General features: G+C 40.0%; 1 protein-coding gene across 7 annotated transcripts; it reads left to right on the forward strand.

Annotated features, from left to right (window-relative positions):
- The first annotated feature begins 51 nt into the window (after positions 1–51).
- LOC108096795 lies at positions 52–22,756 on the forward strand. 7 transcript variants are annotated; one of them, XM_043208053.1, is made up of 9 exons: positions 52–453; positions 5,891–7,303; positions 8,435–8,576; positions 15,212–15,360; positions 15,432–15,595; positions 16,014–16,208; positions 20,010–20,057; positions 20,127–20,324; positions 20,726–22,756. In XM_043208053.1, the coding sequence occupies exons 2-9, from the start codon at positions 7,258–7,260 to the stop codon at positions 21,338–21,340; spliced, it is 1,557 nt and encodes a 518-aa protein (XP_043063988.1). In that variant the 5' UTR covers positions 52–453; positions 5,891–7,257; the 3' UTR covers positions 21,341–22,756. The 7 variants fall into 7 exon arrangements, with proteins under 7 accessions (XP_043063988.1, XP_043063989.1, XP_043063990.1 ...); XM_043208054.1 differs by having other exon boundaries at positions 15,218–15,360; XM_043208055.1 differs by lacking the exon at positions 20,010–20,057.
- The last annotated feature ends 54 nt before the right edge of the window (positions 22,757–22,810 follow it).

A 22,810-nucleotide genomic window follows, 5' to 3' on the forward strand; every position in this document is an offset into this window, starting at 1 on the left:
CTTTCTCTCTCTTGTGGCGTTTCGGTTCAAGTCAGTTCAGTTTCGTTTTCATTCGCGGCTGTCCATTTCAGTAGTAGTTTTCGCGTCGGCCGCAGCACAACGAGCAAACGGAAACCGGAAACCGGAAACGGAAGTTGAAAAAAGGCAGTGGCTAGTGAGCAACTGTAATTCGGACAGAGAACCGAAAACAGACAAGTGACAAAAACAACAACTGAGAACTGAGCGCAGTGAAGTGTTTGTTTGTTTGTTTTCATCGTTATCAGTGGATGCACACGTTTCCAAGCGTTTCTGATGCGAGTGGGGATCGGGACTGGGATTAATATCCATATTCACAATCAGATTCGGATTCGGATTCGGACTCAGTAACCACGGACGGACGGAGGAGGCGGCGAGCCGGAGAGGCGTGTCACTAGCAGGTGGCTGAGCCGGTTAACCAGAGTCCGACGGCAAAAAGTAAATAACACCCCACTTGTAAATTGTGTGACAGTGTAGAGCCTTTAAAAGCTGGATTGTGTCTGTTTGTTTTTGAGAGTTCTGAGTGTGCCGCGAGCGGTTTAACTGTTCTTTGTACACAGCAAAAAAAATCATAGAACAACTGTTTGAAGTTTTGATTCATTAAATGGTGTTCATTATAGTTATTTCTCTTATTTTACAAGTTAATTTGTAGTTAAAAGATAGACATAACTTGAGCATTTATTTGAGGATAACTTTACGAAGAGTAAATTTAAATTTACATCTCTTTATTTTCCTTAAGTTTAATTGCCCTAAAAATGATTTATTGTCATACCCAAATGTGTTTATATTAAAAGATATAAATAATTCAGAAATTTCCATCTAATTGCTTCTTGTGGCTTTATTTTCCGTGAAAGTATGTACATTTGTTTCTGTTTTTGTCACAGTCGCTCAATTAACAAGGAAAATCCCAGAGTCCTTTGCGGCTTTTCTGAAGAAGGCGACTGAATTTTAAGCCAATTAAATTGCGAAAACCAAAAACGAGAAGGGAAACTCTGAGTGAGATGAAAACGCAAATGAAATGGAAAATGGCCTAATGGACTCTGTCAGTATTTCAATTCAACCTGAAAAGCAGCGCAGCTGTGGCAATTAAACAGCAATTTTAATGCTCCCGTTCCGTTTGTTTTGCGAAAAACAAGCAACGAAATTTACAATTAACCTGCCCCTTGTTTGACTTTTTGTGTGGGTTAATTCAACGCCCTTGCACCTCTGTAAATCTTTTTCATCTTTCGTCTCTCAATTCTCGTCTCGTTTTATTTGTCCATTCGAAGCATAGCAAGTCGCACGTTCCACGTTATTATAAACAAATCGTTTTCAACAAAGAATCCCACGGGGGAGTAAAAACATTCAGTCAAAAACATATATGTAGATATATATCCGCGCACATTCACCGCAACTAGAACAGGTCAAATGAAAATCGGATCGGCGGCAAAATGCCCGGAAAGCGCAAATGTTCAATTTAAATTTAAATCCGTCGCAACCACACAGTCGCCGCATTGCGTGCATTGCACCACCATGTGGCAGTGTCTCTAGACATATATGCACCACTTTCTATATATATTTTCACTACTGGCTCCTGGTATTTTTGGACTAGCACGAAGTCGGGAAAAATGCCGCAGAGTTTGACCGATTAAAAATGGAAATTTCGACATCGCTGAAAGTTGTTTGCGCTCATTAAGCTTTCTGTAAATAAACAAAATGGAATTACAAATAAAAATATGCAATAAGGGAAAAGGCACGAAAACATTCCAGATCTGTAAATAACTCACCCAAACCGTTTATAGAACCATACCTTAAATTAATTTAGTGTTTTTTCTTGGTTAATTGATTACTCCCAAAAATACAAAATAATTATGGATTCATGGAATTTAGCTTTTGTGACTTAATCATTATAAACCAATTTTATTACATTTTATAATTATTTGGAATAGTGTTTATAGTGTAAATTATGTTCGTTTTGTTTGCAGTAAACAAAGTCTACTTAAAGTGAATATAAAATTGTAGCTATATTCAAAAGTGCATCAAAGTTGAGCAAGAATAAATTAATACATACATTTTCTTGCTTGACAATTTGATATCCTAATATCACAATTTACGGTGCAGTAACATGTGTAGCTACATTCGAAGTCCATCAAAATAAAGCTCAAACAATTTAATGCATATATCTTACTTTTCTTGGCAAATTAATTAATATCATTTTGTGTCTAGCATAGTTGTACTTCTTATATATTTTTCCTTTAATTAAGAACTTTAACATTTCCTGAGGCTGTTGAGAGTTTGTTCTTGGTCTTTAACTTTTCAACTTTCCAATCCTGCACAGGCAACAAAAGAAAAGGTTGAAAATTCCTGAACTGAATCAGAAAATTCTTCTTGTTAAGCTTTCATTGGTGCAATTACTTTTTATCAGCTTCCATCTTCACGAGCTTTAAGCTGAAAGTAGTACTCAATTAAAGCCAACTTTAGCCCGCCGTTTCGCGCTTAATTTTTTATCATCATACATGGCAGCCTGCATCCTTTCTCTTCCCCTTTCATTATTTTGCTCCTTTCAACGTCGACCTTTCTTCCTTCGTTTCCTTCCAGCAGAGCTGCGGAAAATCTCGCCAAAAATTGGAGTCAAGTGTTTTCCCTTATTTTCTCTAGCCTTTCCTTTTTTTTTTGTTTTTACAGCCAGGACATAATAGCAAGCTCCCGCCCTTTCCATTTTCTTCTTCACAATGGCTTGCACACACACACAAAAATGCTGACATATACAAATACAAAATGTGTACCAGACGAAATTACTGGTTTTTAGTATCACAAGAAAGTTTAAATCTATTTTCTGAATGAGGGATTTTAAATGAGTGGCTTAACTTAAAAATAGCAAGTCTTATAATTTTCTAAGAATATTTGTAACCGCTAAAGGTTTCTTTTTTTACGGTCAAAGGTTATTTATATAAATAGCATTTTTAGAAAATAATTTATAGTATTTTTAAATATTTTTTAATGCTTCTTTATTAAAGACATCTTAAAGGATTTTATTTTAGGGCAACGCCCATTTATTCTAAATTTCTTAAAATAATAAAAGAAATATTATGAGGGAACCATTAAATTACATTTACGAACAAACAAAACGGTATGTCACTCATACGCCCTGTTGGCTTGCAATTTCACTCCACAGTTTAGCTGTCCGATACTGAATTTCGAGCAGTGTGCACCGGTGTAAAAGCTTGAGCGCAGCGCACAAGCCTTTCCCCGGTTTTCCCCACTTTTCCCCACGCCCAGCGCTTTTGGCTTTCGGCTCGGCTTCAATTGTAGCGGCTAAGTTGACCTTTTTGTTAATAGCGCACACACACACACACACGGCTACACGCGAATACCAATATGCTGGAATATATGAGGGCGAGGGAGCATTGTCTGCGCAGGAATTTGATGTTGGCACAGCTGATTGATTTATTGTCTGCCCGGCTGACAATCCCGAGTCCGCCAGTTGGCAGCTAAGCCAAACACACAGAGCCGCAAAATGCCAAAGGAGTCTCCGCGCGGCACTGTATGCAATAAAAAAAAATTATCAACTGAAGCCAGGTGTATGTGCCTGTCTGCGTGAGTGTGCTTACCTGTGTGTTTATGTGGCTGTTAGTGTGTGTGAGTGTGTGTGTGAGTGACTGTGTGCATGTGACGTCGCTATAATTAAGAGCGTTGGCGAAAGCGAAAGCGACAACGCGTACTAGCCGCCATTTTCATTTTACGATAACTGCTTTCACCTACTTATTTGCCACTGCGGGAATGCATGCACTCGCTTCCTAATTTTCACACACAATTCCAAACCCATTTCAACCCACCCACCTGCCCACCTACCCACCTGTCTGCCCACCGACCATGCGTCACCTTCTCGGGCTTCTGTTTTATGTGTCTCCCCTGCTCAATTAAAAAGTTCCTGCTTGAATTTTTAAATTTAATTTCATGCTTAGCTTCATGGCGTGAAAAGTTGTTGTTTCTGATTTAGTTTCCCATCACCTTCTGTTAATCTAATTTGAGATTCCCATTTCTGATTTATTTGTTCTTCTTTCAATTTATTTTCCCTTTTATACTTTTAACATTTGTTCGTAATGCATTATATTTTCCATTTTTCTTGAAAATTTCATTATCTTGTACTCACTTATTACATTCACATGTTCCAACAATTTGCCCTTTAATATCTCAACAAATTCCACCTCTTCAGCTGCGACTTTATTTCCGTCCTTTGATGAAATTCCTTCCTTGGAATTTTTAAATTTAATTTAATTTCTTATTCAAAATGCTGTCATTTCCTTTTTATGCAACTGTGTTGGCATTATCCCCTTTATCTGCTCACCATATTTCATAATTTTACGTTTGCCTCCCTTAAATAAAATACTCTCCTTGGCATTTTTAAATTTAATTTCTTATTTACTTCGTCTTGCGTTCAAAATAAAAATATCATTTAAATTGCAAAGCGTGTGCTTACTCATTACACATTCTCTCATGGCTTTTGCTATCTTGTCCCAAAAGCCTCAAGCATGCCAAAGTGTATGCCAAAAGTTCATAAAACTTTTAAGGGTCTCTCAACCAAAAAAAATGAGGCAAAAATGCATAAATTTAATGAGTATCGAGCGGTTGCCCCCCGACGGTCAAGAGGCGGAAATAAAAGAGGGGGCGTGGTCAGATTCAACCATTAAGATGAGAACAAAAGTGTCCAGCAAGTAAGAGTAATCTCAATTATCTCTGGACAATGGAAAGCTGTTAAAAACACTTATTTACTTAAGTGGAAATGGTCATAATTCTCGGACAAGGTTAAACGATGACAGAGACTCGAGATATATTTGATGTATTAAAGCATTATCTGCTCCTCAAGCTAATACCTTTGAGATTAAACGACTTTTGAATTCCCTTAACTTTATCATTTTTCAATATTTTGTTTGCAATAACTTACAAGAATTTAATAATGTTAGTTTGCTAAAGAAGTTTAACTTCGTAAGGCCATAATAAACACTTTAAAAGTAATTGAAATGATTTGTAGCCTACATTAAGTGCTGGTCCCATCAGAACATTTGCTCTTCAAAGTTGGCCATAAAACATTGGTCCTTTTTTTTAGAGGCGTTTGATGGTTACTTTTCCAATTGCTTTTCCGAAAAAGTGAAAACGGCAACGGTCCTCTGTGAGCCACATTCTTTTACAATGGCAATAAAAGAAAATGCTGCAGACGATTGTTTCATGTTATTGGTTCACTTTCGTGTAAAGCGCAAAATCAAAGTAAAGGATGCCAATAAACAAGTCAAAAATGTACAGAGACAACAGGTTGAGGGAGAAAACAGAAAAGAGAAAACTATTTAGAGAATTGCAAAAACACGGACCGCACATGTTAACCGCATAGTTTCCAGTCGTGCGTGCTAATCAAAAATCCGAAAACACAAAGGGAAAATTCCCACAAAAATACACGCATGATCGAGGCAATCCACAAATTGAATTGTCTGCTGCAGATGAAACACGGGCTGACTAGGGGATTATGTATAACACATTAGGTATGCATCATGTGTGCGTGTGTATGAGTGGGGACTTAGTTTTGGTTGCGTATATATTGGTATGGGTGGCCACATGGCGTATGCGCAATGCCAATTAAAATCGAAAGCCGGGCCCCAAAAAGTATGCAGCACATAATGTAATTGGCTTTCGTTTCTGTTTTCTTTCGCTTCGATCTGGTTAATGAATAACGAATGAGCCGTGTTCGCTTAATTGTGATTGAGTTGAGAACACAGCTCATTATAATTAATGTAAATGTATTATAACACACACACACATATCGTATAGTTAGCCTTATAGTTATTGCACAAATGTATGCGCATAATTTGCCACAGGCCATTAATGCCATTCTGATTTATTGCAGCCTCCTCTCAGCCAAAAACACTGGGTCATAATTAACCGCATGCCACAAGCCGCAACGAGCAAAAACAAAACAACGAAAATCAAAACAAAAAAAATCAGTTACCGCCGCCGAAAGGAGAGAAGAACGCACGGGGAAAGAGCAAGGGTGGCGTAAAATGCGGCCTAAATGCTTTGGCAATTATGCCAAAATTGTTAACAAAATACGAAAAGTATCAAACTAAATAAAAGCGACAGCAGGAAGCCGCAGGCATTACAAAAGGACCAAGGGATAGGCGACGACAGGTGGCAGGTGGTCGTCGGGTCCTTCTCCTTGAATTCGCTTCGTTTTTATCCCCCCAAAAACATACCCTTCGATTGGCCGGAAAAGCAACAGAGCCAACACAATCCAATACCGAGAGCGAGAAACTGAAAGAACCCCAAACCCTAGCACACAAAATTGAAACCTCAATAGAAATACAAACGGAAGCAGAAAAAAAAAACTCACTTAGGCTGCCATCCAAATCAACGGCTGTCAGACAAAGAGTCGCTTTTTATTGATTTTTATAAAGCCAAGCAGCCAGGCAGCCCAGCAACACCAAAAAGCAATGAACAGCAAAGAATAATAACACAAGCCGCAGAACCAGAAACCAAATAAAAATAAAAACAAAAAGCGAACGCAATGTGAATAATTCCCCAGTTGAACCGAAGTGAGCACGAAACAGAAAAACTGTTGGAATATTCCTCAGACCCCCTATAACCCCTATAACCTATAACCTCCCCCTGCCACACCACGAACCCCCTTGGGATCACCCACTATATAATACCATACTATCGTAACGTTCATCAAATGCGATTCGATTCGATGACGATTCAAACAGGAGACACCGGAGAGACGGACGCACACGGAGCCCCATAAAAATGTGTTATAAAAATATACACGCATAAATTTCCCCTCCCCTTTCCTTCACAAGGACATAAATATACATATATATCAGAGCCTGGCTGGGGGAATTTTAATGCAAATGTCATTGACAAAGTCAATTAGGAGCAAAGAAGCAAACAAACGAACGGAAATGCTGTAGCTGCACAATTGAAAATTCAACAAAAATTCATCAAGGGTCACACAAACAAAACAAAAAGGAAAAGAAAATACAAAACGAAAGGCGGGACAAAAGCAAGACTGATTTTAAGTTTAGTTAGATTATTTTTAAAGCAACTACATTTTGTGACGGCGAACCAAAACTGCAACAACGAATTAGCCAAGCGGAAACCCTAGCAAAGAGAAACCCGCCCAAAGAGAGAACCAAATAGGGAGAGCAGCTAAAATCCGGCTAAGACAACAACAGCAACCACATTACCAACAAAAGGCGACCGGGCTCATACGAAAGCATGTTTGTTTTCATAGCTGTGCTGTTTGTTAACGCTTGCCTAGCGGGTAAGTACCACATCCCAAGTCCCCAAAAATTTAGGGTCCTAAGCGCCCCTTCAACAAGTCGTAATAATTTGCAGCAACAATGTTATGTGGCACTTTGGCCAAAAGCAGCTTCAACTGTTGCCGTTAATGAACCCATTTATTTTTCTGAATAGCGGATTTTCCTCAGTGCAGAATAGTTAGACAACAGAATTTATCGGTAGTCTAATTCAAACTTTAGTTTATTTTTAGATATGTCTAACAATATCAAGTTGTCGTTTCTATTGCCTGAGGTACGGTATAAAAATTGAAAAGCAATTCAGGTCGCTCGATTGGACAGTTAAAATTATTGACTAACAAACTTATTTGAATTGTGAAACTTTAAATTGCCACGTAGCCGAAAAAGTTTTTAAAAATAGGCTGGTAGCAAAATCTACGAGATTTATGTATATCAAACTTTAATTTATTTCTGGAACCCATTGCCAAAATATATTAGGTAACACAAAGATTAAAAATATATTTTCCATGAAAAAATTGCAGTCGAACGCAATTCAGGTCAAACGGCAAGCCAAAACATAAACCAACTTAATGTTTTTAACCCATTCAGCTTTGAAATTGATTAATCTCTTGGGAAATTTTAGTCGCATTTAAAATAAATTAGAATTTAAAATTGAGAGAACATTTTCATAGTTATAAATAGTTGATATTCGTAAGGCTAATAAAGTCATAAATAATTCCCCAGGCTTTCATCATTAAATTATGTTGTTTAATAATCAACAGCTAAATAAGAGTGCTTTTGTCTGAAAAAGTAAATACAAATAAATCAATGTTATATGAAGTAAAGATGTGAAGGCATAAAGATATAAAGGCATAAATAAAAAGGGACTGCTCCATATGGTCAATTGATAAACGAATGACAGCTAAATCAGTGGTAAGCTTTTTATTGGACCGTGATAACTTGAGGAAAATCCGCAGAGCTTATAATTTTATGACCCAACTTAGGGTCGGATGTCTTTACGATACGGCTGAAACCAAATCCAACTAATCCCCCAGACGCATAAACTTACGCTTGTTTGTGGCTGAGAGTTATTATGTGTATACTATAAGCATTTACAAGGATAATGGCATAATAACAAGCAATTATTGTTATAATAGGCACCATTCCGGCTACGCCGGAGAACATAACCGTTACGTTCTTGACGCCCACGGCGGTCCGGGTTTCGTGGCAGACGCAAATCGATCTGAAGGCACATCCCATCGAGAAGTACATCGTGACGTACAAGCCGACGGATGACAGGTAGGTACCACTAACAAAGCTAAAACTCAATCCGCCGGGCCACTTGACTGTCTAAATGACGGTAAAGCACACTTACTTACCATTCAACTGACGGGCCTTCAAAGGGGTCTTTGGTGGAGGGGGGTGGGGGTTCAAAGTGCACGGGGAAAAAATTAAGAAAGGGTAGCCTTTAAGCTCATCAAAAGCGGCTTTATATTTTCTTTAAAGCATCTACATTTAAAACGCGTTTAATCAATATAATCAATTTTTGTTATAAACAACATTTATTTAAAGGAAATATATAGGTAACTATTTAACGAAAAAGCAGAACCATGACTTATATTGTTAAGCCCACGAAATAAATAACAAAATAAATATTTCTAGTAAATGAAAAATATAGTTTTATGGAAATTTATAATGAAATAATTTCATGGCCCGTAAGGTATTGACCATCCTATATAAAGTTACCAACACTAGATTCAGATCCAACCTAAGAGCTCTTCATATTCTGATACTTAAACAAAACCACTTCATTCCTATTCAAGATATAAAACCCATTGCCATTATATACAAGATAGTTCGTTTTATATTTCCCTCCGTGTAAGGCATTTGCAATTGCATTTATGCAGAGACCAAGCGAGTGAAAAAACTCTGCCTGCAATTGACGGCCCATGGGTTTGAGTTTGTGGCCAAAAGCCAGGGGCTGGGAGGCGTCAATGGGCCTGGGGGCGTGGCAGCGGTCAGTCAAGAGCACTGTCTATGCTTTGAATAGTGTGTGTGCGCCTGCTTGTAACTTGTGGTTCTGTGCGAGTGCGAGTTTGTGTTTGTGTAAGTGTGTGTGTGTGTGTGTGTGTGTTTGCTTGGCCATGAGCTAAATAACTGGCCAAGTTAAAGTAAACCGTGGTGGTGGTGGGCGGGAAAACCCCAACAACACGAAAATGGGGAAACTTGAGGCCAAATTGACCGCGAGTGCAGGCCAAAAGAAAAACAAAAGCCGCGTGTACTTCGAGTCAAGTTATTTAAAACAAAGGCGAATTGCAAGTTTTGTACACAAAGCGTGGCCAACTTCCCGGAAAATACAGCAAAATTTCCCTAACACTGAGCTACCAAAAAAGATATCCTAATTAGGCTAGATATCACAAGTTTTTTTACATGTTTGTTGGAAACTTTTTGACACATATAAAAATTATTTTATCAACAAACTTTGGTAAAATTGAAAAAACTTGAGCAAGCCGAAAGCAAGCCTTTTAAAGCAAAGCAGATTCAAATTTAATTAATGAAAACATTAATCAATTTTCTGCCAAAACATAAATATAAATGAATAGAAATACGCCGTAACAAATTGTATTAAAATTTCTTTGAAATTAAGGGTATCAATCTTAAAGCAAATATGTTTATAGAAATTGATTGACTCTCTGTATGGTGAAAGAGTTATAACAAATTTTAAAGTATCGCAATAAAGTTTGCCAGAGTAAGAAAAACGGAAGTAAACACAAAAACGCTAAAAGTTTAAGAAACTTATGCGTTGAACGTTATTACCACTCAATTAGCTTCGATTTGCGAAGAATTCGAGCTGTTGAAGTGTTCAAGTTGGCCAAGTTTGCCTGCATAGGAACGTTGGGTTCTTAGCCATATTTATGAGTAGCGAGCTTATGTGCGCACATATGTCAGGGACTTTGCGACCGTGCTAGTTTTGGCTTACTCTCTTGGCAATACTCTTGATGATTTACCGAAATGTTGCAGCCCAGCTGCAGCTGTCTTGCCGGCAATTTACCATCTTGCCGTTCCCATTTGCATTGCCACCTCCACAGCTCCACACGTCCCATTGCCGCTGATTGCTATTTCTCATCGCCGTGTTTGCTGCGTGGAAACCGGAAGAGAAGCAACTAGCCGTACACTAAGAAAAATAAATCTAAATTTAATTTGTTACTTAAATTAAGAATCTGAAGATTTGTTATTTTCACCTTTACTGCAATATCTTATTGTTTAATTTGCGTGAATTTGTTGCAAAAATAGTATACAATTATAAAAGGTTAAAAAAATGTATGTTTTTGGTAAATTTGTTTAGTTTGTATTGTTCTACAAACATTTTCATTTTTAAAGAAAGCTTTTTAAAGTAGATATTTAATGACATTTGGAATCTTGTTTTTAGTATTAAAGAACCTTTCAAAGTCATAGTACATCTCTCTTCAAGCATTAAATTTTAAAGCGACCCAAAATTATTATTGATCTTTAAATGTTATTCGAAATGATGATCCTTAAGCTTTTGAAAATGTATTGCTCTATTTGCAAAACGTGTTTGCCATTGTTCAAAATACAAGAATTTCCAAATGGTAAAATAATTTCAATGCTTGAAACTTTTAAGATTAATTACGAAACTTCCTTGAAGTTTAGCATTTGAAAAATCCGTTTTTTATGCAAATGCTCGATGCATGTTTGCGCCGTGTACTGATGGGAATGGCCTGCATATTTCGCCAACAAACTAAGCACTTCCGCTCCGTGTTGGCCAAGTCCAAGTGGCAGCTAGGGCCAGGTCTCTTAGCCGGGTCTTTTAGCCCGTTCACGATGCCGTGGAATGCCGTCCGTGTAATAAGTTAAGTGCTCGGCTTTTGTGCCTTTTGACTGCAGTCCGCTGCCGACTGCTGGCCAAGGTGTTTTTCAATTTAATGGCTCTTATTGCGTGTGAGTGTAAGTGTGTGCTTGTGTATGTATGTGTGTGTGTGTGTGCTGGCCGTTTTCAGTTGGCTTTTGGCTGCATGAGCGTGTTTTGTCTTTTACTGCCCGCCATTCCAATGCTAAGCCGTCGCTTTGTTGCTTTTTGTTTTTTTGCTCTTGGCCCTTGGTTCTTCTATAAAGTTCACGCCTATGTCAAAATTTTTATTACAAAACTTGGTCGCTGGCTTGTGGTTTTCTGTATTTTTTTTTCGGTAGTTGCTTCGTTCGGTTGGTCATTATTTATTAGTCAGTTTGTTTTTAATTTTTGTGTTACTTTCCTATCGATTTTTTGTTGTATTACATACTTCCGACTGCCAGTCATTATGGTGGGCGGTTTGGCGATGGCGATGGCGATGGCGGTGGTTTCGGTGGGTCCTATCTTCCTGCCGTTTTTCGAGTAAATTGTGCCGGTGAATAATGTATGATTTGTACATAGACACGTTGTAGGTGAGTCGGCTCGAGCTTTGGATTTGGCTTTGGCATTAGCTTGGGCCTGGGCTCGTTGGGCTCCTTGGGCTCCCCAAGTGAAATAGACTTTTGTCCTGGACGTTTCAGACAGGTACACAGATACGTTTGCCTTCACTCACATCGATTTGCACGAGGCAATGCACAGTCCCTTTTAAGTTTTCATAATAATATTTATCATTCAAATTTTAATGAACTTTTTTCAACTAATGTTAACACAAACTATAAATATATGAGGAAACAAACATTGACAAACAACATCATTTTGAATATATGTATTTTTTTAAATTAATAACAACACCAATTCTTAAACAGTATTATCTTGCCTAAAATCTTTTTAATAAACACAAAGGCACTAATTGATCAATAGTCCACTTCAAAACATATAATTTCTTAACGTTCCGTAATTTCTTTCAATGCACTATGCATGCTCCAAATTGCTAAGTGGATTTATGAAATTCTTGACGAACAATGAGTGGACGTTGTAGAGGGTTGGAGTTCAATACGTCCAAGCATGTCAAGCACCATCAATAACAATAATAATTAATAACAATTACTGTCCCAGCGAAGGAGGAGAAGTGAGGGGAGGTGAAGCAAGAGGCGTAAAAGGGGCGGGGCTGACAGGACATGTGAACGGTTCAAGAAGGAAGTGGAAAAGTGGAAGGAGGACAAAGGCGGAGTAGATGGAAAATCCCGATCAATACAGTAGTCGTGTGCTAGATTTTATTCATTATTTTTATCTGCGTTTTTAGAGCCAATTTGACATTATTAAAATGGAAATGTCAAGGCCCCAAGAACACATATACATACGAATAGCTTTATTTTCTGTGCGATGGCTAAGCGGATGAGATTTGAGAGTGCTTCCAGCTGTGCTTCGTCGGTTGCTCTGTGATGACAACATAAATTTTCCAGTACAAGCCATAAAAGTGCACAGGTCGCAGTAACAGCAAACAGCGAAATGGAGAGCATAAGGCCAATGGAGAGCATAAGGCAAACCTGATTTGTACTTGATATATACAATCACATAAGCAGGCTTTGCTTTGATATTTCCGAGGAATTCGAGTGCTCGCACTCGCTTTCTCCTTGAAACTTATCTATACCGCCCAAATAAGTCCCTCATCGAACATTGATGGAACTATCCTGTCCAACGGGGCGTATACGTATTTTTAATTGAATTTTTAACTTAACGCAAATGCAGGACGATTGTCACGTATTTCTCCGTTTGACTGCCGATCAAAATCGAAAAATATACGTCACATCCTGGCACATGGCACACATCCTGGCTGGCTTAAAAGTAAAGTTTGTTGAGACCAGCCCATGAATGTCATAAGTTATTAAATAACATCAGAAGCCCCGGTCGCCGGTTTCGTGCGAGTACACATTTGTATATTTTGTACGACATACGTACCATATATTGTATGCATACAGCGAAGTTTGAGTAGCGAATGCGAAACTTCTGCTGCCCAGCATGGTAATTGTTTATTTATCAAAAACCGGAACGATCCGGATAACACTCACAAAAGGGGGACATTACAAAAAAAAAGTTGTAAAACGTTGGCCGAAATGCATATTTAGCAATATTTCTGAATAGGAAATGACTCAAAAGCCCACAATCAAGCCGTAAAGGGAGAAGAAAAACCGGCGAGAAAATTAGAAACTTCCTGCCCGCCTTTTCTCGAGGAAATTTGCTTGCATTTCTTATGGCCAGAAAGGCCAAAGGATCCACCCCGTAAAACAGCAGTAAAATTTAAAGCCATGGCGTGAGTAATAATAAGCGGGTTCCTCTTCGAATTAAATGCCAAACAGCCAAAAAAGCAGTTGGAGGAACATGGATTAAATTTGATTTTCCCCAGGCGTTGCCACATGATGAAAACTTTAACGGCGAAAACTTTAGACAGCGCCTGCTGCTGCTCGTGTCACATATGGCATACCGTATATAGTACGGATCAGATCACCCGGCGGATGGCTCATGTGTTTGCCCAAGTCGTCCCAATTCCAGTTGCCCTGCGGCCGCGGGTCTATTCGCTCCATGCAAATGGATGTGACACATGCGGCTAATCAATTATTTAGCCGCCGGCGCGGGTGAATCGAGAAGAGTTGTTGCCGACCAGCCAGATGTAAATTCACAATGAACTGTAAAAGCCTGCTTATGTCCTTAAATCGTATCAATTGGCAGGTGGAAAAAGTTACGGGTACTCACTTACATTGCATTGTTTAAACACGTTTTAAAAGTTTAGGTGGGAAACTGTTTAAAAAGTACAATCAAAGGAAACGAGATAGAAAATTCGATTTGTTGAACTGAGGACTCAAGGCATTTATTAGACATATAGTTTACGTTTTGTTTTATAATTATAAAAATAATTTCTTACAACAAAAACAAGAACTGTTGACCTTTCTTTATTTATTTCACCTTTTGTTTGAGATGTTTTTCCAACGAAGAACAATGCATACCTAATTAAAAGAATATTGATTAGATCAGTAATTATAATCATTAACAGTGGGCCAATGTACGAAATAAAAAGCTAAATTTTAATTTATTTGTATTTATGAAATTCGATGGTGGCACAAATAAAAAAAATAAGAACATAGAAAATATATTTTTTTACGATAATTTATAGGGTTTCGTTGTTCATTGTTAACATCTGAATTACTAGCCACAGATGTATAATCGCTTGACATTTAAATGCATTCTCGAATGCTCATATTTATGTCAAAATTCCTCCTTTTCATTTACCGTTGCTACAAAAATGTAAATGACATTTTTGGAATTCCCGTTAGCTGAAGAGCATTATTAAATCGGCCAACCGTCAGTGTTTACCTGTGTTTTGTTTTTCCAACATTTACGTTCGCTTGTTCGGCGTTGTTTTTGCTCCGTCTGCTGGTGAAATGCGGGACACTTTTGTTGTCTGTTTGGACTTGTGTTCCACTGGGGGCCATTGGGTTGTCCGTATCGCAATGTGAGCGAGGGGCTGTGTCTGTGTGTGTGTGTGTGTGTGTGTGCTACATGTATGAATAATGAATCATTTGTCAGGCGCTTGTTGTTGCTACAGCCGGTGGTAATAGAAGCCAGTGCACAAAAGGCCGCAAGTCTGGGCCACATTTGCTGCCACGCACTCGGTGCTCGGTGTTCGGTGCTTTCACTACATTGCTACACTGCTACATCGCTACAAGAAACAGGATCGCTGGGTGGGTAATGTGAGCTCAATTGGCAAATCTAGGACATGTTTGGTAAGCGTTCTGGCGAAAGTGACAAAGTGAAATATTGGCCAATGCTGTAATTACCAACACGGTCTGGCCTCATATTTCACGAAGGGAATATTGTAGTTTGCTCAATTAGCACACACACTAAGATACTCTTACACACACACACACACACTCTAAAACACACACACTCATGCGATTGCACAATCCTCCACTCGAAAACCCCCTGCGACCCCTTAGCTGCCGTTCGAGAGTGGTAATTGAATTAATTTAAGTTACAGGGTTGTACAGGACGTCGCCGGCAGCAGCGAGGCCATTGTCCTGGATCGCCTGCTGCCCAGTACACAGTACTCGCTCGTTGTGACGGCCATTTGGCAGGGCAAAAAGTACCGCAGTCGGGGGCAGATCAAGTTTAAGACGCTGGGTGAGTATCCCATACCCCATGGATTCGGTTCCCAGAAAAAGGCTTTCATTATGTGACTTCCATCCCCAAAGATCTGCCCAAAAACACCTCCCAGCAGGACTTTCCACCGGGTATCTATGGCAATGGCAGCAACAATGGCCGTAATGGCAGCTCCAACGCCAGCATCTTCGGCGACGATGTGACCTCCACGGCCACCAACACCCTGACTCATGGCACAACCAGGGAATTGCCCACGGTGAGTCTACTAAATAACTACAGATCAAATGCCAAGCAAATCGCATTAAATGTAAGCAAAAATGTTTTCGAATCAAACAAAACAAAGCGATTTTCTGATTTAATGCTAAGAAAACAGGTTTTAGTAATAAGCATTAATATTGTGCTTTTAAGATACTAGAATTATTAGAGTTTTCTGAAGGTTAATCTTTAGGAAGCCTTTACACTATTGTACAGTTGTGGATTAAACTAATAAATTATTTTAAAAAATTTTCTTTTAAATTTTATAAAGTTCCCTGTGTTTTTTTCCACAATTATTTTATTCATGACTTTTCAAAGTTGACGGGCAAACCTTGATATTATTAACCTGATTTTATATTTAATTCCTGATAAGAAATGCCAATATTTACTGACTTAATTGTGTTATGCTCCCCGTTCAGATTCGCGGCGTGGAGATTGGCATCGTCCTGATTGTACTGATGGTTTGGGCCGGAGCCATCGCGCTGTTCTTCAACCGATGGGGTAAAATCCGGATGTTGCTGCCCTACCAACCGGATTACAAACACGAACAGCTGAAGGTTCCGGGAACGGGAGTCTGCAGTGCCAGCGGATGCAATGGCCAGCATTCCCACCAGGTGAGTTCCCCTGGAGAACCCGAAATCCCGATCGGGGAGGCGGGGATGATGGTTGTGCGGGTTTCTAGGATTACTCGGAGCGCTGAGCGTTTGGATTTTCGCGAAGGAACTTATCTCTGTTTCGTTTTTGTTATGCTTCATTTTTAGAACCTACACCCCGATTTCTTTGTCAAGGTATTCAAAAATAACAAATTCTTCCAACTACTTATATACAAAACCAAAAAAATATATATATCTTTGCATTTTATTCGCTTTTTCTATGCATCAATTCAAGTAAATATTCGACTATTATTGAACAAAGTACACCCACTATTTCCTCTTTTAAGCCGTGCACAACCCCATCCAACTCCTCAATTGTAGACTATAAAAACTGATACTTCCTAAAACTTTCCGAGAATGACTCTATTCTGAAACTTTCTTGACAACACTCTGCTTTCAATTAAATTCTTCTTACCCCAAATACTTCGTGGTCCGTTTCCAAATGTTTTAATTGGGGGTTATAGCAGCAAAATGTATTTTTTTAATGCATATTCCCTGTAGAAATCAGACGTTTTGGACTGTTTCTTCTTATGATTTGCTTACTAAGATAGCACGTGCTAGTTTCGCATTTATTTCAGCTTTCTTTTCCGTAGGCTTATGGCACTAGTTTTGGGCTATACTCTTTGGATCTAAGCTTTAGCTTTTCTAAAGAGTATAAGGTCTTCGGTCAGCCGAAGTTAACTAGCGATTCCACCTAGTTCCTTTGAGCTCAGGATGCGTAATGCATATGAGAGCACCTCTATATAATTTATAACTCGTACTATCCACATTCCATAGACATACAGTCGAACTATTCTAAAATAAACTTGAATTGAGCAATCTGAGATTAAACATAAAAATTTAAATAATAACAGATATGAAATCTATTTTAATTGGGTAAATATCACAAAAAAGTTTCTTTGAGACATTTAAAAAAATAATATTTTTATATAGTATTTAAAGCATTTCATTATTGTTCTGGTCAAATTAAATCAATTTAAAAAATTTGAATTTTAAAAATAAAATTGTTTCTATTAAAACTAAATCTTAAAATCATTTTATTTATAAAAGCAAACAAACTTTGAATAGTTTTTCTGTTTTATTTAATTTGATATCCCCAACAAGTAGTTTGAGTTAGAGAAGTTCGCTTGTATTCTAAGTGCATTTAGCCGTTTTGGTTTCGAGCTTTGCTGTTCAGGTTGGCGCTTTCCCGAGATCTCACTGACCAAACGTTCCCTACTTTCACTTCGCTCTCTCGCCTGCTGAACTTGATCCTGCTCCTGCCGCTCGAACCGCTTGCGATCTCTCTCTGTTTGGTTTTGGTTGGTGGACAAAAAAAACAGTGTTTGCCGCGGTGCGAGGGCTGCGGAATATTCGACCGGTGCTTTCAGTATCCGCGTAGGGAACTGGAACGCGACTGCGGCTGCCAGTTTGCCCTGCTGCACAAGGCGGACGTGGAGAGCTAGCAACCAGCGCACCGCGAAGCCTCCTCGGCGGCCGTGAGTGCGGCATCCAGCCATGGACATGGTCACAGCCATGGAACTCCGGTGAACACCTATGTTCGGGGTCCCAGCGTCGATAATCAGTCGATTGTGGGCGCCAATGTGCTGGAGAATGTCGATAGTCTGGAGGCGGCCAATGGCGAGGACATCGAAGTGGAGGCGGACGAGGTCGCCGACAAGGATCAGGAGGATCAGCAGCTGTTGCAGCGGGAAAAGGAGCCGGTGCATCGCATTCTGCCGCTGCAAGCGGGCGCCATTAAGCAGCGTAAGTTTGCGCAGCAGCGTGGAATCCTTAAGAACTCGCAGGAGCGCACCTTTGTCGAGGAGGACGAGGTGCTGGAGGCCAAGAAGCAGCTCATCCTGCGACGAAGGCGACTCTTCAGCCACTATAGGCAGTACGACCAGTGGCGGCGGAGGCAATTCAGCTACGATCCCAGTTACTTTCGCCCGCCTCCGCTGCAACCTCGAGCGCTGGCATGCGCTGATCACCATATGGGCGCCACCGGGGATGCCTCATCGGTGGCATCCTCCTCGGCGAACGCCGGCCGAAGGAGGCGCCAGTATCGAAGGCAGTACTCCTGCGCGGATCGATCGCGGGAGGGATCGCGCGAGAGTCGCGGCTCGTCGACGATGCAGCTGCCGATGCAGAAGTACCACAGCATGGTGGCCAGCGACACCATCCACACCGAGTCGTCGGTGCTCAACCACAGCAACTACAGCGAGCCGGCCAGCGTAAGTCCGCCAGCTAGTGTCGGTTGGAACGAACCAAGAAACAGAGTGGCTCACTTGGGCAAGGGAATGGGAACTGATCAGTTTAGCCTCCTTACTTTGGTAAGGTTCTACACACAGTTTTAAGATTAAATTAAAAGGTTTTCTAAACATATTACGGCCTGAATAGTAGCATTAAATTATATATCTCATATAACTTATATGTAAAGATTTTCTAAACATTTTACTGCCTGAGAAGTAGGATTAACATAAATCACTCATACGCAATGTTGGCCTTCTTTAAGGAACTTTTGAGCCATGCATTCCTAAAAGCATTAATCATGAGATAGTAGATTATCTAGAATGACAAAAAAAGAGCGTTAGCCAACAAAGTTTAAATTGAATGGTCTTGCCAAAGAAGAAAAATCGCTCATACTACAATTCTTTCCTTACTACCTTTCTTTCTTTTTTCCGTAAAATAATTTCCATATTTTTGAATTATTTATGAAGTCATTAAGGGCTTAATGCAGTGAAAATAATTTCCATAATTGGCGGCTCACGGAAACGTGTAACTCATGTTTATTCATTTATTTAATTTATTTGCATATCATATTGTTTATTATATAAATTGTAAAACATATTGTTTCTTTTTTCCGACATTCGTTCCGACAATCATTTAGCATTGTTATAGCATCGATTATTTCCCACAAATGTTAAACTTTATTGTTTATTTTTTCTGACGGTCTTTTAACTTGTTTATTATTGTTTTTGATCTGTTTGTCTTGTCTGAAAAAAAACAGTAAACGAGAGGTAAACCAATACACTTGTTTGAGGTGCAGCAGAAAAATACTCCCAGATGAGTATGCAAAAACAGGAAATATGCAAACCAGCTCTATTCCCTTGCCAAAGATTGAGCCACTGACTCTGTCCACTTAGAAGTGAGTTGGGTGTTCCCCACACTGGCCCCCCAAAAAGCACTTGCAGCTTGTGGTGCACGTGCACATGGTTTTGCTTGGAGTTCGAGTTCCTGTTCGAGTTCGCTTTCGATTTCGATTACGAGTTCCACTTCAGATTGCAGAACGGAGCACCAAAATCGCACCAAATCACCCATCAATCAATCAATCACCTTGTACAGAACTTTGCAGCAAACCTACCTTCACTGGATGGAATAATGGCCAGCACCGCTCACTTCTCTCACAGCAAAAAAAAAAAAAAAACAAATAGAAAAAAAAAACAAAAATCTATCACAAATCGCAATTCGCAAATTCGCATCCGCTTGAGACCCGGCTTCGAGTCCTTTTAAGTCCTTTTAGTTTGTTCGTAGCCAGGTAGTGTGTTTGTCCCACGCTTGTTCGCTTGCTCCTGTTCGTTCTTGTTGTTCCTGTGGCCTTCGTCAGGCGTTTTTGGCGGGAGGTCCTTGTGCGGGCTTTTGTGTGTTGTGCGTGTGATTCCCCCTTGGAACTGTCCGCTCTACCGTCTCCTCTCTATCTCTTTCTATCTCTCTTCCCTCTCTCTCTCTCTCTCTCTATTGCTCCCCTGCTCGCTCTCTTGCTCTGCTCGTTGCGGAACGCAGTTCGACAGCAGTGAATGTGCCCACCCACCGTTGCACTGCAATAGCCGCGTAAGCCAACAACAACTGGCAGGACACTTCAGACAGCAGAGATCCTTACTGACATCCTCTTACTTGCAGCACATCCACATGCTGGCCGAGGAGCACTCCACCTCCATCTCGGAGCGCTGCACGCGCAGCCGGATCAACTCGGCCATCTTCGTGTCCTCGGAGGGGCGGGGCTTCGACTCCATCGAGTTCTTGCGCCGCCACGGATCCCAGAGTGTCCTTTGCCGGAAGGCCAAGAGTGCCGAGAACATCACGGACAACGGCCGAAGGGTGAGTGAAAAACATAAAAAAAATTACTCAAGAAAAGTATTTGAAGTTTTTTCGTGGTGTTCAAGAAGATATTAATCGATTAACAAGTTGTATTTTCATTTAAAGCCTTGAAAATGCTTAAGTATTTTTCTAAAATTTTTATGTTACATTGAATGCTCATTTCTTTTTGTCATTGTTTCTTAAGATTAATATACAATTGGAAAATGTTACCTCTACTTTTAAAAACATTATTTTAAGTGTAAGAAATATCTACCAAATAATTTGGCATTACTTCTTCTTTGTTTTTTTGTTTGACCCTTAAACTTTGAAATTCCTTCTTTTACGTGTTTACCTAAACGCTTTTACTTTGCGAGTATGAGTTATAACATTAAAGGTCTATAAAAACTTTTTCGATTTCGCAGAAGAGCCTGCGACCTTGGCGCACCGACGACGAGTCCTGCAAGCAGCAGCACCTCTCGCAGGACAGCAACGATATCGAGCTGAAGGAGTGCGGCGGCGGAGGAGGAGAACTACTGAGGCTGCCGGTCATCCACGATGGCAAGCAATCACCTTCGGCAGTGACCAGTTTGCTGGCTCGATCGGCGGCCATAACCACGGCCAATATGATTGTGGGCAGCATCTCGCTGGAGGCACCGCCACCTTACATGCAGGATGATGAGGGCGACACGATGTCCACGGCGGCACTGATTCACAGCGATGCCGCTGCCGTGGTCCACGAATCCCAGGACTCGGCGGAAACGGTGGAGGAACTCGTCCATGTGCCCCTTTTGGCCAGCGCCACAGCCACGGCGAGTGTTTCGGCCTCCTCCTCGCCGAGCATTGCCATCGAGGCCAAACCGCGAGTCCTCGTGCATCAGCGATCCTCGACGGCGTCCTCGTCGCCGCACAGTAGCCCCAAGAACCTGAGCAACCTGGGACTCAAGATCGTCAAGCCGAAGATCAGTGCCGTGCCAATGGTTTCCGTTTCGGGTCCTTCGCCGCCCATCGAAAAACCGCCGCTGGCCGAGTGCTTGTAACAAATGGCAGCCGAAACATTTATCTAAGCTCGCGCTCAAGGCAACTGGACCCTGGATCCTTTATAGCCCTAAGAAACCAAAAGTCCCAGACAAACAAAAAAATCAACCCTAATCCAAATCCTAATTAAATAATCTAAGACGAGATAGTTGAGATGGAGAAAGTATGCCAGCTGCTCAAATAAGTGTTTCGGTGAGAGGCTTTAAAAAGTAGAATGTGAAGTGAAGGACGAAAAGTAGAAATAAGGATGCGACAAAAAGGATATTGTACCAGTGGTCATCACCATGCAAAGAAAGCTTTGTATATTCAACAACGACTGAAGTATACACATATGTACATTATAAACGAAAAACAATGGTAACCTGTAGAACTTTTTAAGTCGATAATTGCGTATGTGTGTATACATACCTATTAACTGATAAATCAGCTTTAACAACAAACAAGTAAACTATCAGGCTTTAATATTACGACGATGATGAATTTCTGGTTTAACCTAGTCTGTAGACTCACCTAGCTGTTGAAACGTATAAATCAATTCTCTTTAATTGTTCTCCTATACATATAGCCAAAAAACAAAACAAACCAACCATTTGGGCACCACAACTGTTATACACGCGATCTATATAGGTTTACTGAATATATATATATTTATACACCCCGTAAATTTACGTACCTGCGTCTTGAGCCCTGCAGCATTTAACAGGAGGTTGAAATCCTTGCCCTCAGAATGTTTCAGGATACGGTGATTCAGATCGATATAGTCTGAGAAACTATGTGATCGCTGTTGATTGCTGCAGGGCTCTACGACGTATCTTAGAGGTATTCGGACACCCGCTATATACACTTAGCTATTATCGTTAAGATGATAAAATCACATAGTCCAAATGTTACTTGCTAACATATCAAATACTCTACTGTACCCACGACCAAAGCGAAACGTTTGAAACTGTAAACTAGTCCATAATTAGCTGTAAGCATCCTATTACAAAATTATTATATTAACTAGATGTAGTGTTTTTTGTCGAGTAAGTGCCCTGGATGACTTCTGAGTGTGTTTTTAAAACCAGATTCGTACATGTACTCCGTGTAGTTGTTTCTGTAGCTCGAACTTTACCCTATACAAATGAGTATATCTGACATATTGATGGATTTATAGAAGTTTATATAGGAAACGTTACTATAGGAATCTCCAGCTAGCACCAGAAACCATTTGCTCCCGCTCACTGATTTAGGTAGACTCTATACATTTTAGTTATGATACTCCAAATTTTATCTATCCTCATACGCGTTAGATCCTTTCAATCTATCCTATCCAGTTCGTTTATGTAATGAATTACAACAAATGTAAATACACACCGCACTTGTACCTACGTAAGCTGAAATACTATTCAGTGAAACACAAATGTTGTTATTAAGGAATTGTCAATTTATGGTCCAAAGCTACAATAAATAGACCATCGTTTGGATGGGTC

Source organism: Drosophila ficusphila, unplaced genomic scaffold (assembly GCF_018152265.1).
Source record: "Drosophila ficusphila isolate 14025-0441.05 unplaced genomic scaffold, ASM1815226v1 contig_414, whole genome shotgun sequence".
NCBI lineage: Eukaryota > Metazoa > Arthropoda > Insecta > Diptera > Drosophilidae > Drosophila > Drosophila ficusphila.

What these genes read in the sequence shown, in the direction of transcription:
- LOC108096795 (XM_043208052.1), top strand. Translation starts at nt 7,258, where the DNA reads ATGTTTGTTTTCATAGCTGTGCTGTTTGTTAACGCTTGCCTAGCGG. An exon ending in TGTTAACGCTTGCCTAGCGG is followed by an intron (nt 7,304 to 8,434) that starts GTAAGTACCACA and finishes TTGTTATAATAG; the next exon opens with GCACCATTCCGGCTACGCCG. An exon ending in ATGGCCAGCATTCCCACCAG is followed by an intron (nt 16,209 to 20,009) that starts GTGAGTTCCCCT and finishes TGCGGAACGCAG; the next exon opens with TTCGACAGCAGTGAATGTGC.